This window comes from Ceratotherium simum, chromosome 6, assembly GCF_057802395.1.
Source record: "Ceratotherium simum simum isolate JZ-2026a chromosome 6, ASM5780239v1, whole genome shotgun sequence".
NCBI lineage: Eukaryota > Metazoa > Chordata > Mammalia > Perissodactyla > Rhinocerotidae > Ceratotherium > Ceratotherium simum.
The window spans coordinates 75631627-75646317 of NC_141905.1; the positions used below are offsets into that span (position 1 = coordinate 75631627).

A 14691-nucleotide genomic window follows, 5' to 3' on the forward strand; every position below is an offset into this window, starting at 1 on the left:
CCCAGGCTGAGGCTCCTGAGGGAGGGTGCTGAGCTTGCTGGGGACCCTGAGGCTGGGATTTTGTGTTTTCTTTTGTTCTATAAAATTGTGCCACCTTCTCACTCCCTTCTCCCCCCTCGCTGGCCCCAGCCACCAGCCATGAAACTGCAGCCAGAGCCACCCCCGCCTCGGCCTTGGGGCCACCCGGGCAGGCAGAGGAATCCAAAAGGGAGAGAGAGGGAGAGAGAGCGAGAGGGAATGAGACCCAGAAGCAGAGAGACAGAGACAGATTGGAGAGAAGCAATGGAAGAGGGGAGAGACAAGGGGAGGAGACCGAGAGCCCCCCAGAGGAGAGAAATCCTTAGAGGGAGCGCAGGGGTCTTGGAGACAGAAGCAAAGAAGCGTAGAAGAGGGAAAGCAGCTTAAGCGGGAGAAAGTAAGAAGGGGAGAAGGACAGGGAGGGGAAGAGCCTAGAGGTAGCAAAGCTGAGGGACGTGTGACTTGGAGAAACAAAAGTGGACTGTCTGGGGGCTGCGGCTGCTCCCAGCAAAACGCCAAGCTCGTGGCGAGCGTCCTAACCCGGTAGCTCCTCAGACTACACACAGCTCAGCAACTTCTCAGTCTACGCTGTGCAGCCGCCTCATTTCGGACGCCTAAACTGGCGGTACAGGCATAGCACACGCGTAGGGGGATCGAGGGGCCCGGCTTGTGCGGGTGCCCCAAGGGAACAGTGCGCCTCAACGCACCAGCCAGGTGTGCAGGCGCCACGAGGAGGAGGCTGGGGCCTCTGTGCCCGCCGCGCGCGGCTGCGCCCGGGATCGCGCACGGTGTCGGAGAGTCTGTCCTGGTGTATCCTCCCCACCCCTCCTAGCTTCCCCAGATTTGTTTGCAAGGTCTACATCCGTCAGCACCGCTTACGTCCTGGGGTGGGGTGGGGGAGAGGGTCTCTGCAAGAATTAATATCTATTTCATCTCTTGCTCCCTCAAAGCTTCTCTTTGACGGCGGACTTATTTAAAGTCAGATGAAAGGAAAATCTTGCCTGTTCCGGGTCCTGTGATTGCACAAATCCAAAATACTGCCGACCTGGAGATGCGGCTGGAAAACTCTAGAAACTGGGAGCGTTAGGAGGCAGGAACTTGAGGGTGTCCGGAGACAAGTTCCTAAATAAACCAAGAAACACGAAGTGGGAGATCGAGGGGGTAGGGCCTGAAGGTCCGACACCACTGGGACAAACAGAGAACTGGAGAGAGTGAGACACTTCAAGTGGAACCAACATCGTAGCCCGGCGTCTCTGTCTCTTGAGAGACATCCGCCCCACACCTCAACCCAGGCGCTCACGGTACCAGTTGCAGGGCCCCGTCCTGCCGGGGCTGCCACCCTCTCCCCCAGGAGTCCCCACACCGAGACTCTTCATTTGCTTTCTTTTTCTCCTTTTTTGTTTTTGATTTTTTATCCTTAAAATACAAGACAAAAATACACCTCACTTATAGATATATATATTTCACTCTCACCACATAAATACAAAACATCCAAGTATCCAAAACATTCAGAACAAAGTTAGTAGCCAGGATTCAATGACACCTACCCGCGTTTGAATCGTTCATTATTTTCTTTGCTATTTGCCTAAAAAAAGAAAAAAAAGCTTCCGACGTAAATAATTTACAATAAAATTACTGTTTTTAAAATGCTCTGCGCTCGCTTCGGACGGAGGAATACATTCTAGACACTGCGGCATCTCGCCGTCTGGGTCTGTGGTTTTGGTTAAAACGCGGGTGGCGGTGGCAGTGGGGGACGGTTGTTGCGGCGGTAAAGGGTGAGGCCCGGATGGCGTCGCGGTCCGGGTTTCTGACTTGGGACCATGGAAACCCTGGGTGGGTTGTTTTTTTTAGAGGGAGGGATAGGGAGAGATGCCTTTCCTATCCACGCAAGGAGCTGATCTGGATACGGAGACCACCGATCGAGGAGGCCGGGCCGCCCCGAAGTCCCCGGCTGCGTCCCTGCCTCCCAGTCTGCCAAGAGCTGCTCTGAAATCCGGGCGTTTCCTGCGTGCTGGAAGGGTTTTGTTAATCCAGGAATAGGGGAGGGGAGGCAGTGGGCACTGATTTGTTTCCAAACCCAGCAATTCTACCCGGAGCCACGCGTCGGGGAGACGGTGGGGAGACATGCCGGAACCCGCACTGCTTTCTCTCCTGGAGAAGCGTGAAGCTGTCGGCTACCGCCCCAACAGCCTCGGAGAAAAGATTCTGAATTTTCTCTCATTAGCAGCGTTGGCTTTTCTTTTGTTTTTCACTTTTAAATTCCTGTTTAACGTCGTATCATCCAGAACTTTAATTTTGCATTGCCCTGCGGCACATTCTCTTATCCTTTCTTACACCTTCCAAACTCCATTGTTATGAGTACTTAAAAACTAGTTCCACTTCATTTGGTTTTATGTACTTACTACTCTTGTTTTATTGCTGATTAGATCAAATTTATTACCACCGTTGCCTACCTTGATGTTTGGTTCATTGTCTCCTGGGGTCGGCAGTGGCTGTGATTGGAGTTTCCCTAAAGGGGAGAAAACTCGTTAGGATTTGTCCAGCCAGAAAGCTGCGTGTGCAGCGGCTCTCCCAAGAGGTCCGCAAAGTGGGGCCAAGGGGCTCCCCAAAGCCCTGGTTTCTCTGGCGAGAGAAAGGAAAGTCCTCTTTTTTTGGTCTAACGAAACCTGCCAGCCTTTTCAGCCGCTGGGGTCTGTGCGCAGCTTTCTTCTTTCAAATATTCATGAGAATAATCAGCGGCAGCAGCGGCCCCATCTAGAGCAGGTGTCCTGTGCTTTGGACTTAGAACCAGTCTTTCCCTTCCAGGGCCGGGCATCAGGTTGACTAACTCGGGCGTTTTCCCCAATTCTTTGGATTTTCCTGGATTAAGGAAGGGGGAAGGGGGGACACGGAGGAAAGAGAAAAAAAATAGCCCAAATGAGATAATATTGGTAGCAGAGCCTGGTGGGGAAGGAGAGCTGTCAGAGGCCTCGTGGGAGCCGGGAGCCCAGCAACGGAGCCCCGGGCGCCTAACGCGCGTGAGTCCATAAATATCACCACAATAGATACTATAAATATAAATACAGGGAAACACTTAAAATCAGTCCAGCGCTTTTTTCTCGGCTCCTTCTTTATTGTTGGTCCGGGAGTAAGGCTCGAAGGCCGAGGAGCTCAGGTATCGGGCGGAGAGTTCTTGCAAATTCCCGGCGAGAGAACCGGCCATTGTCAACGGGGCGGTGGACAGGCGGCTGGCGACGGAGCTGAGCAGCGAGGGCACGGGCAGGCTGAAGAGGCCGTGGCCAGCGGCCGGCGCGCCCGTGTGCAGTCCCCCTGGCCCGGCGGGACCGGGACCCGGAGCGCCGCCCACGGCCGGCGGGTGCGGGGACGCGGCGCCGGCCGAACCCGGGGCGGCGGCGGCGGCGGCGGCGGCCGAGCCCGCGGCGGCACCCGCGCCCAGGGCCGGCAGGCTGGGCCCGCGTAGCGCCGAGCCAAGAGCGCCCGTGGCGCATGGCGGCAGCAGCGCAGGCAGGCCGGGCGGCGACAGCAGGCGGCCCTGCTCCAGCAGCCGAAGCACGCTGCACGTGGCCGCCGTCTCTGATACCACCGAGCGCAGCTCCGAGTCCTTGCCCTGGTCCTTCTTCTGCTTCGTGCGCCGGTTCTGGAACCAGACCTTCACCTGCGCGCCGGGGCACGGGAAAAGTGAGAGAGCGGGGCAGGGGGAGACGGGCGTCAAGGGGAGCGGGCTCCCGGTGCGCGAGGGCTCCGGGGGCCCTCCCCCAACCCCAGCCCTAGCACCATTCCCAGCCCCACCCTGCAGCGGAAGAAGTCCAGGCCGTGAGCTGAGCTGCCGAGAGGAGCCAGGGCCGCCATGAGGGGGACACAGCTCCACCAGGCTGCGCTTCTGGGTTACGGAAGCAGGCCTAGGCCGGCCGAGGTTACAAATAAAGTGAAAATGTCCACGACCCCAACTCAAAGGAACACCAGAAGGGATTTCACTGGGCTGCCCCAAAGGGCAGCCGGACTTGGGATCAGCGTAGCTTGAAAGCCTACATTTCTGGGAGAGGATGTGAGGCTTGAAGGATGCTGTGCGCGAGTGGGAAGTGGGGGTGGGTGGGGAGGAGTGTTGCCCTGTCTTTCTGGACCCAGGCCCCTGGCCCAGCCGTCTTGAATTGAGCCCCAGCACCACTACTCCTGTTGAAAGCTACAAGAGGCTATTTCTTGCTTGTTAGGGTCAGACGACCATCAAGTAGCAGCAAGCAGGGAAGGTGGCTGTAGGAGGAATAATTTGTGCAGGATGGACTTTACAGGCCAAGCTTTCTTCACCTCCTCTCACCTGCCAACTGTATTGGAGGGTCTGAGGGATACTTTTATCACTCCACTGCTCTCCATCATGAACTTTGGCATCATGGGAGGAAGTCTGGAGGCTGGGGTGAACTAAATTCTCTCCACCAACCTCCCCTTTCACTTCCTCTTCTCCCTTTGCCCCTCTTCAGGCCTAGCTGGTGGCCCAGAATGGAGTTTCCCATTCTGCCAAGCTATGGGAAAACGTTATTGTCTAGATTTTGTAAACTAAGAGGGGTGGTAGCAGAGAGAATAGGAAACAGCTACCATGCCAACTCAAACTCAAAAAGCACATCCCATATGTTGTCCTCGGTTCTCAGCTTTCTGCCCAGCTCCCAGACCTAAAATACTCCCTACCTGCTTCAGGGGTGGGCACAGGGAAAGGGACTCGTCCTCAGAATGAAGTCTGCCTTACCTAGGCCAAGCTGGTGCCAGGCCCCAAAGGGCCTCCACAAGGCAAAGTTCTCAGGCCCTAAAGTGTCCCTGGGCCCAGAGTCTGCATAGCCAGCTCCAGTAGCATCATATGGATTTCACATAAAGGAAAAGACCTAAAGCACAGTTGGCGGTGCTGGCTCCCAGGGCCCCAGATTCGCTTCTCTTCTCATACCTCGAACATCACTGGCACAGAAGATCGGGCCTCCTAGGTGCCCAGAGTGGGTGCTCGGGGCTGGGAATGGGGCTGAGTCCAGCTCAGGGCCAGGGGAAGCCTAAAGTATCAGGGCAGCCTGGTCTGCACAGGCAGATCTCAGTAATGTGCACCTTTCTAATCTCTAGTTGTCACCCACAGTACTGGAGCAGGGAGCTTTAGCCCTACCCCCATTCTGGCAGAATCGGCCTGGGTTTTGTCTAAGCCTGGGGTCCGCAAAAGGGCAGAAATCTGGCCAAAATGGGGTCACCAAAACAGGGGTTCAGTTCCTTGTAGAGCTGAGACAAGCAAGGAATTCTCAAGGCTGAAGTCCAAAAAGAATTCCAAAGGGACAGGATTTGGGGCCTCCTGGACTAGGTCAAGGTGGGCAGATGACGAGCCCTGGAAGATTTGCGGGTGTAGATTTGGGGATGTGGGGAAGGGATGTCTTATGGAAGGGGAAGAGACCTTTCCGCCCCATCCTGCCTGTCTCCTTCACCTCCCCTGGAGGACCTGCCCAGAGCCAGGCTAGGAAGAGCTGGCTGGGGTGGTGGGGAAAGAGGCTGGCACAGAGCCGTGAGCGGCCTGGCGGCCGGGTACCTGGGTCTCAGAGAGGTTGAGCTGCCGGGCGAGCTCCGTCCTCTCGCGGCCCACCACATACTGGCAGCGCTGGAACTCCATCTCCAGCCGATAGAGCTGCTCCGCCGTGAAGGACGTACGCGTCCTCTTGGGCCGGTCCAGGTCCAGGCCTTTGGGCAGGATGATCTCTCGGATGGAACCCTTGGCATCTGGGGAAGGGGAGATGTCAGCCGCCAGAACCCTCCCGTGTCCCTCCACTTCCCTGGCCGGAGCTGGCTTTGGGGACACAGTGGCCAGCAGCTTGCAGTCCGGAGGTTGGGGGTAGGGGGGAGTGCGGCCACAGCCAAGGAGCAAAGACACTGTCTGGGGGCGAGGAGGCTAACTCCACATCGCTGACGGGAGGGGGAATCGGACTTGGCCTTTGTAGAGCCCTCCGGACAAGAGAGGAAAAAAAAATCAATTCCAAATCGGCTGATGTTCCGTCCGGCTTGGGGGCCTCGGCTGCGCGGTCTGGGACCCCTGTATCCTGAGGGTCCCCGCACTGACCAACCCGGGTCCTGCCGGCCCCGGCTCTGGAACACGTTGAGCAGACCGCGCTGCGGCGCTCCCGACCCCCACCCCGGGGTTTCCTTCTCTCCCGGGCCCGGGTGGCGGAAGGAGGAGGGACGGAGTCCGGGCCGGCGGGGCCTGGCGGTCTAGCTGGCGGGGGCGGCGCCGGGCCGGGGCCGGGGCTGGGCCTCACCACGGCCGCCGCCGGAGCCAAACGAAGAGCACATAGCAGAGCGGGGCCGAGCCGAGCAGCAAGGCGGCATCCGCGGCTCGGCAACCCAGCCCGCCCGCTTCTCCCGGCAGCAGCGGCCAGCCCCGAGCGCTGCGCTGGGGTCCTCGGCCCAGCGCGCCAACTGGCCGGGCCGTGGCCAGCGATCGGCGGCTGTTCTCCGGTACCCGCCCTCCCTTTGGGTGCGTTCAGCCTGCAGGCGGGCTCCCGGCAGGTCCTCCGGCCCTCAGGGCGCACCTACGTCCTCCAGAGTTTCCTGCTCCTTTCCTGGGTCGGAGGCCGCAGCCTGGAGCCTGGGCCCGCCCGCGCAGTCCCTCGGCTCCACAAGCAGCCCAGCCGGCGGGGCCCCTCGGGGTTTGGAAGGTCGAGGCCCCTGGAGAGCGCGCGCCCCAGGTGCGAGTTCCCAGAGGCCGGCCGGATCCGGGGCGGGGAGGGCCAGCAACTTTCTCTGAAGTCCCAGCCGGCACCCCCTCCCGGCCTGGGTCGCCGGTGGCGCACAGCTCGAGCCCCGCAGTCGCCCCCAAAGAAAGCGCCCCAAAGCCCTGCCCCATCCCTACCTCGAACCAGGATCCGGCGGCAGTAATCGGGATCGGCAGTGGAATTGGATTTACTTTTGTTACAATCTTCCGCGGCGCCCGACGCCGAGAAGGCGCCCTGCGGCTCCTTGAGGAAGGCGGCAGGGAGGTTGCCCTCCGCGCCCTTGGTCTCCCGGCTCTCCTTGTGCGCGTTCTTCGAGACCCGGGCAGCCTCTGCGTCCGAGTGGCACCGAACGTCCATTTTGTCTGGTTTCCCGAACATAGGAGAAGCAAGAGCAACCAAAAAAGAAAAAAAGGAGAAAGAAGAAAAAAAAAAGAGGCAGAGGGGGGATAAAACCCCTACAATGCAGTCCCTACGCCTGGCCCGAGAGGCAAGCGGCAAGAATGAATGTCCCCGCGGGGCGGCTGCGGCGGCCGCGGGCGGGTCAGCGGCGACCGGCGAGTGGCGCGCTCGCCGAGAGGCGGCGGGTCTGGTCCAGGATCCCGGTGGAGCAGCGGCGAGGCCGCCTCGTCAGCGCCCGCGTCCTCTGAGCACGTCCAGTGTCCCCAGCCTGGCGATCAGGTAGCTAGCAGCGCAACTCCGAAATGCTGCGGCTCCCGCCTGTTACTGAGACGCCGAGTCTAGTTGTCCGACACCCGGGGGGACGCACACTCGCCGTTGCAATTGATTACCGGTAATTTCGCAGCCCCCACGTTTCGGTTACCTCATGAATACACTAAATTGTTTGGATAATATATCAGATCGTAATGGATGGTTTCTGTCCTTGTCCCCAATCAAGTAGGGGTTTAGCCAGTGAATAAACGGAAATGATTGGTCTTGCTTTCAGGAAACACAATCAAAGACCCACACTTCCAGAAAAACTTTTGACAAGATTCATCCTGAATTGTTAGTACCATTAGCAGGCATTATTAACTTTCCCTTTGCCTTTGACCCTCCTGCTCACATACTGGCTAAAGGGGTTTTCTCCACACTAGACAGAGTTGAATGAGGGTGGAGGGAGAGGAAAAACCCCCCACAAAAACCCTTACACTCCCTGCAGCAGAAAAAAAGCAGTTGTCCCTAGGGGGAAAATAAGAAGGGGGGAGGAGAAAAAGTTTTCCCAAAAAGTATCTCCCCTGCACTCTAAAAAGACAAGCTTTCCTCCCAGACAACTCCTTCTTAACACACCTCGGCGCTGACAGCCATCTTAAACTGCCACCTCTCTTCATTTAGTTTCAGTTGGATTTTTTCATGCCTGCACCTCCAGCAGCCCTGAGGCAGCCCATTCAAAGGGCAGCTTTGTACTCAGAGAGTCCAGCAGGAGAGAGAGGGGGAGAGAGAGAGAGCAGAGAATCTCAACTGTGAGATCTGGTTCAAAAAAAAAAAAAAAGTTTTCCCCTAGCTATTTCATTGTCTCTGCTACAATATCTTTGAGAAAAGCAACAGCCAGTAATCCAATAAGAGCATTGATTAGGCTACAATGATTCAATTCAAGCGCATGGCCTTGTGCAAGGAGCATGCTCCAGCTCTTCTCGTCACCTTGCCGGGGCAGAAGCCCTCTCCACGCCGCTCTCCCCATTCATTCCTTTATGGGAAATGCGGAGCAAAAGGAGTGAAAGATGGCAATTATCTAATTGGACTATTAACAAACAGTCCTCTGAGTGCGGCGGTCTGGCGTGGCTCCTGGGCGGGGGAAGGGCCGTGTTCCCTGCCCTCATTCACAAAGAGTGCAGGGGCCGGGGAGGAAAGGGGGATTTTTAAAGGGAGTGGGGGGGTGGGGGAGAGGAGAGGTGGGAGGTTTGGCTGAGAATTTTTCCACACAATTCCAAGAATGGGGGCGGAGGCGGGCGGGGAAGGGAAGGGGAGGGGGCTGGGGGCGGGGGTCGCGGCTAGCGGGTGGGAGAGAGGGAGCGGGTGGGAGTGTGTGTGGTGGGCTCTCGGGGGCTCCGGCGCGCTCTGCCCGCCCCACGGTCCCACTGCCGCCGCCCAACAAGACCCCATCGAACGTCCGGGGCGGGGAAAGGGGGCCGCCCGAGCCGGGTCCTCGGCACTCTCCTCCTCCCCCTTCCTCTCCCTCCCCCATCCACCTCCACCCGCCGCCCCCCTCCCCCCGGGCCATTTGGAGGACTCAGGCTCAGTCCGGTTCCCGAGGGCGTCTCTGGCCCTGGAGGCAGTCCTTAGGCTTTCACTTTATTTCGTTGGTCGGGGTGTGTGTGTGAGATTGTCCCGAGCTACTCTCCGCAGGGCGGCGGGTGTCCCGGGTCCCCGGCAGATGAGTGGCGGGTCAGTCCCCCTCGCCGCAAACGAGGCCCTCGACGTCGGACGCCAACTGGGCCTCCGGGTGGAAAGTGCCTTTGATCCCGCTCTCCCGGGGCGGGTCGGTGGGGGCGGATGGGAGGGGAGAGGAGGAAGGGTCCTTGCGGCCGCCCGGTTCTGAAGATGCAGAGTGGGATTCAGACAAAATCCAGCCAACTCTCCAGTTACTTCCCGCAGTGCTCGAACGCCCAGCTTGGCACCGCGGGGCCCGAGGACTCCACTCCTCACGAGCCGAGCCGTCAGGTGGCACCGCCGCAGGTCCTGGCTCCCATCACTGCGCAGCTAGTGCGGGTCCCTGGGATTCCGGCCCTTTCGACGGGGATCCGGACGGTGGGTGGGGCCCTTGTTTCCCTGCAGAGCTCGGGCTGAGGCAGTTCCTGGGGCCTCCGCGGGCGGGGTGAGAGTGAGGTGCCAAATCCCGGCCCACTAGCCCTCCCCTGCCAGCAGGCGGGGTGGGGAGAGGGGGGGCCGTCCGACGCTCGGACAGCTGGCCCTTGCCGGGGAGGGGGGGCACTCCAACCACTCCGGGTCCCTTACGCAGGTGGATTTGGGGCCCCCTCACCCCCTTGCCGGCCGAGGACAGTCCCAGTTGGCAGCCTTGGCCCGAATAGGGCCACCTGGGGGTGGCTCCGGGTCCCAGCCGCACCCAGCTCCGCGGCCTCCTTTCCTCAAAGGCTGCTGCCGCCCTCGAAACCCACGCTGACACCTGTGGCGCCAGGTCAAAGGCCTAGAGGGAAGTCTTCAAAGATAAAGATGCCCAATCCACCACCTCTTCTTTTAGGTCGAGGCGGGAAACCGGCCAGGGAGCGAACTGCTGCCCTTGGAAAGGACGCACCCAGTGGACAGTAATGGCCCCGGAAGGTCCACGGCCGCATTTCCCCAGCACCACAGGATACGCCCAACTCTGGCCAAATCCCAAATACCAATTTACAGGTAGGCCCCAGAGACCCTTGCTGCCCCCCCCCCCCCCCCCCCCGCCTTTGTGGGGAATAACAGTGGTAATTTTGTTAAAAGGGCTAACTATTAACAGTCACTTAACTCAGTGCATAAACTCATTTACCCTTCTTAACCCCTCCTTCAGGGAGGTAGAAATATCCTAGTTGTATAAATGAAAAAATAGAGGCTCAGAGAGGTTCAATAACTTGCCCAAGTCATACACCTGGCAAGTGCAAAATTTGAACTCGATTCTGTCTGACTTCAAAGCTATTCATGCTCTTCCTTACCAACTCCACAAGACTCTGCCCCTTTTTAGTTCCAAATCTATCCCTGCTTTGAGTTTTCAGAATCTCCTGGTGAGCATGGCATGTATCAAAGAGATTCAGAGCAATGACCTTAATGTTAATGCCAGGATCCTGATTATTAGGCATTGATTTTCATGAATTTTATCCAAACAACGTGAAACACAAATGGAGATGTGTAATTCTTGTTTTTGATACTGCTATTTATTTCTAGTCATGAGCATTTCTTAGGAGTCTATCACCCTCTTACATCAAGCTGCTCTGGGGTGAATAAAGTGCAGTTTCCTGGGTCCAAACCTACTGAATGAATGTCTGAGAGCAGTGTCCAGAAATGTGCATTTCTAGCCGCCTTCCCAGGGGATCTTTCCATAACTTAAAGTTGGAGAACTGCACGTTTTGAAGTTGGGGGACTCTGCTAAGCTTCCTGAGGGCAGGGACCTTGTTTTCCCTACCCCTCACTTATTGGAAATGCAAATGCTTATTGCGGAAGAGAAGAAAATGTGATATTATGGGGAAACACCTAATTTAATTAAGCAGCCATTACCAAGAGTCTGGAGATGTCAGATCCTGGTGCAGAACCCAGGGTGGTGCTAAAGCATATTGGCTGGCCTCCTCTCTGCACCTTCAAGGACAAAGCCTTAACTAAGGGAACTCACTGGCCCTAGTCATGGCTCTGAGTGGATAGCATAAACAGTGCTGTTGACCAATGCCTCTCTATGTTCCACACCCTTGAAGTAACCACATTCAATACAGAAACGGTCAACCCGTAACCTGGTTTTGCTTTTCTGTTATACGTAGTACTTTTTTGTGTGACTGGATTAAAGCTCAGTGGGCATCCATCCAGAAAAACCATGACAGGTGTCTGAGAGGACACAGTGGAGAACAGAAGCCCTGGGATGGAAATTTCAGAAAAGCAGCCGCTGCTCCAGGAAAAACTAAAGCTGTGTGTTCACTGGCAAAGAAAGGAGAGCACTCAGTCAATTATTTGGATAATCTGAGACAATCCTGTACTACACAACACATGAGGACACAGAGAGTTCCAGGTAAAAGTGTTTTATTCTCTTAACTAAATTTACCTCCTTCCCCAGTGCCCTTCTGTGCTCATATCACTGTACGCAGGTGCAGACAGACCCAGAATAGAACTGTAGAGCTGGAAGGATTTTTAAAGATCATCTATTCCATAACCTTCATTTGACTTGACAGATGTGGAAAATGAGCCTGGAAAGACAAAGCGACTTGTTAAGGATTAAACAACTAGTTAGTGGGGGCATCTGTGCTACAACCTGGTCTGACTTAAAGCTATACTCCCACCACCACCCAGTCTTTCCAGAGCCTGAACCAGATGAATGCTTTCTTTGGGATTGGTGAAATGATGCCATCTAAATTAACTAAATCACAGTCTGAGCCTTGGGGGTGCTTTTCTTATTCCCTGCCTCCGCCCTGTCACTGCAACAGAAAGCAAGATCAGAGATAGTACACAGTGCCTTCCTTTTCCATCTTCATTTTTTATTTCGGAAAGATGTAGGAGGGGAAAAGATGCCGGCAGAAAATCTGAGATCCTCTTAGATTATGAGTGGTTTGGTGACAGCATAACTTAATGTCTAACACATCATTTTAAAAAGAACTGCATCAGAGGAGATGATACAACCAGAAATTAAGTTTAGTCAGGGCACTGGAGAATCAATCGAATTAAGAGCCCATGTTGAATATCCAAAGTGGAAAATGCAGCCACACGTTCAGATATTTCTTCCCCATTTTAGCTAAAGAAAGAATATTAGCCAATGTGCAGAGAGCTAATTTCTGAATTATTCTGACTACATTTCAATCAAACAATCCCATTGGACTCCATTTCTCAACTTTGCATTTTGTACCAAGAAACTAAGTTCCTTCAATTACTTTATATATTTTGTACATAGAAGCAACATACAATTTTTTAGTTGGAAGAGGCCTTAGAGTGATGTAATAAACAGACAGGATTCTGGGGTCAGCCAGGCTGTCTGAGTCATATGTTCTTATCCCAGCTCCACTGCTTACTAGATGTATGGCTTTAGGGTGCTTACCTTGCTTCTCTGTGACTCGGTACCCTATCTGCAAAATAAGATTAGCCCTATTAGTACCTATAGGGTTATGTAACGTAAGTAAAGTGCTTAGAACAGTGCTTGACACATAGTGAACCCTGTCAATAAATAGGTACCATTAGCCTCTTTCTTCGAGCATCTCCCATGGGGCTAGCATTGTGTTAGATAAAACTAGAAATAGGGAGAAGGAACCCAGAGCCGGACAGAGTAACCAAAAGGTCCAGATAGTAGATCATACTGACTCAATACAGTAAAACAAGTAATAAACAACTAGTGTTTATTAAGGACTTACTGACTGCTATGATCTCATTTAAGTCTCATAACAACCCTTTGAGAAAAGAACGATTATGTATACCCACTGTGTTGGATTAAAAATGACCATCAATTCTTTGCCATTCCTCTCATCGAGAAGTGAAGTTTATTTCCCCTTTGCTGAAGGTGGCTGGCTTTGAGACATGCTGTGATCAATAGAACGAGGTGGGGTGACACTGTCCCAGTTCTGGGGCGGGTCTTAAAGAGTCCTGGTAACTTCTGTTCTTGCTCTCTTGGAACCCAGCTGCCGTGCTATAAGGAAACCAGTCTAGACTACTAGAGGAAGAGAAACCATATGGAAAATTGAGGTGCCCCAGCTGAGAGCACCACTATCAGTGAGTGAGGCCATCTTGAATGTTCCAGCCCAGCTGAACTTCCAGCTGAATGCAATCTTATAGGGATCCGGACAATATTATGTGAGGCAGGGATGAGCCATCCATGCTGAGCTCTGTTCAAATAGCAGAATCTTGAAAAAAAAATATGTCATTGTTGTTTGAAGCTACTAAGCTTTGGGTTCATTTGTTATGCAGCAATAGGTAACTGAAACACCTATATTACAGATGAGAAACTGAGGCTCAGAGAGGCTAAGCAACTTGTCCATGGTCTCACAGCTAGAAGTGGTACAGCCTGGATTCAAACCCAGAAACATCTCATACCCAAATCCATGAGCTTGACCAATGAACCATATAGTGCCTCCTATGGAATAACCAAATTCTAAAGTATAATTTATTAATTTATTTGTGTTCTTTCTCTATTTCAGACAATACACAGTGTAGGTTGGACTAATAAAGGACATGTCACTCTTAAGTCCATAGAGAATAAAAGTGTTGGAGTTGGAAATGGAACAAAGGTGGTCTTCGCCAAGATTTTCATCACTTCTTGAAAATCAAAAGGGGCCACCTCACTGGGAGGTGGGTACAGAGCCCTGAATTTCGTTTTCTTTTTTTTAAAAAAAAGATGCAAATGAACATGTTCTGCTCTCACCTTTAGGAAATCAGAGATACATTAACACTTAGGGTGGCAAATGGAAAATGACAACAGGCGGTTGTTTGGCTCTGAAATTCTCCAGGTGAAGCCTTCTTGGAGAAGGAAAAGAAAGGCTGATTTTATTACAACATTTTCTGGGTTACAGAGAACTTTGAGGTTTTCCAGGAAACCTGGCTTATAAATTTGTATCTTTCTAACAAGAGTACATTTGTGTTTCAAAGCTTCTTTAAACCCATCATTTTCTAAAATTCCTTACTGCCTGAAAAGCTGCTGGAGCCATTTATTCAACAAGCAGTTACCGACACCTACTCCGTGCAAGTCTCTAAGAACTCCCTGCATCATAACGGTGAAGTATTTTTATTTCAATGTGCAGGAACGCTTGCCCAGAAGTCACTCATTCTGTAAACCTCACTCCATCTAGAAAAGAGCCACAACTGAAAAAGGACAAAGGTAAGGCCACTGAGCAGTTAAAATGGGTGTATCAAAGAGTCTGTAAATTACAGCCTGGGTTCCTTGCTCATAGGAGACCTTCTCAGTCCCTCATTCAAAGCCTATTTACTCTTGTTTTAGACCTAATTCTAACAAGCCTAACTCTCCCATTTCCTAGCCTGCAGAAGATCAGAGGCAGCACATGGGAAGGAAACATACTGCCTGGGGCAGGAATCTTGGAGAGAGAGAGAAAACAAACGAAGTAACTCAAAAAATATTGCAATCTGGGGTGACTTTGCTTGGAGACAAGTAACTATAACCTCAACTGCTCTTGAAGGCATGAAAGCAGTAGGAGGCAGTGTGACAATAGATATTTAGGGAAGTGACCCTCAAAAGATTAAATTGCACCTTTGTTTAAGAAGGTAGGGAAGCACATAAAACCTTTGAGAAACATTTTAATATAAAATAAACTCAGAAAAATTATGTATGTGTTAT

At 53.6% G+C, this 14691-nt stretch overlaps 1 protein-coding gene across 1 annotated transcript; it reads right to left on the minus strand.

Annotated features, from left to right (window-relative positions):
* Nucleotides 1-1462: 1462 nt before the first annotated feature.
* VAX1 (ventral anterior homeobox 1) lies at nucleotides 1463-8220 on the minus strand. The gene is made up of 3 exons (XM_087432981.1): nucleotides 6878-8220; nucleotides 5564-5751; nucleotides 1463-3673 (listed from the first exon to the last, which is right to left on the minus strand). Exons 1-3 carry the CDS (start codon nucleotides 7116-7118, stop codon nucleotides 3098-3100), a joined length of 1005 nt encoding a protein of 334 aa, XP_087289107.1. The 5' UTR covers nucleotides 7119-8220; the 3' UTR covers nucleotides 1463-3097.
* Nucleotides 8221-14691: the final 6471 nt, after the last annotated feature.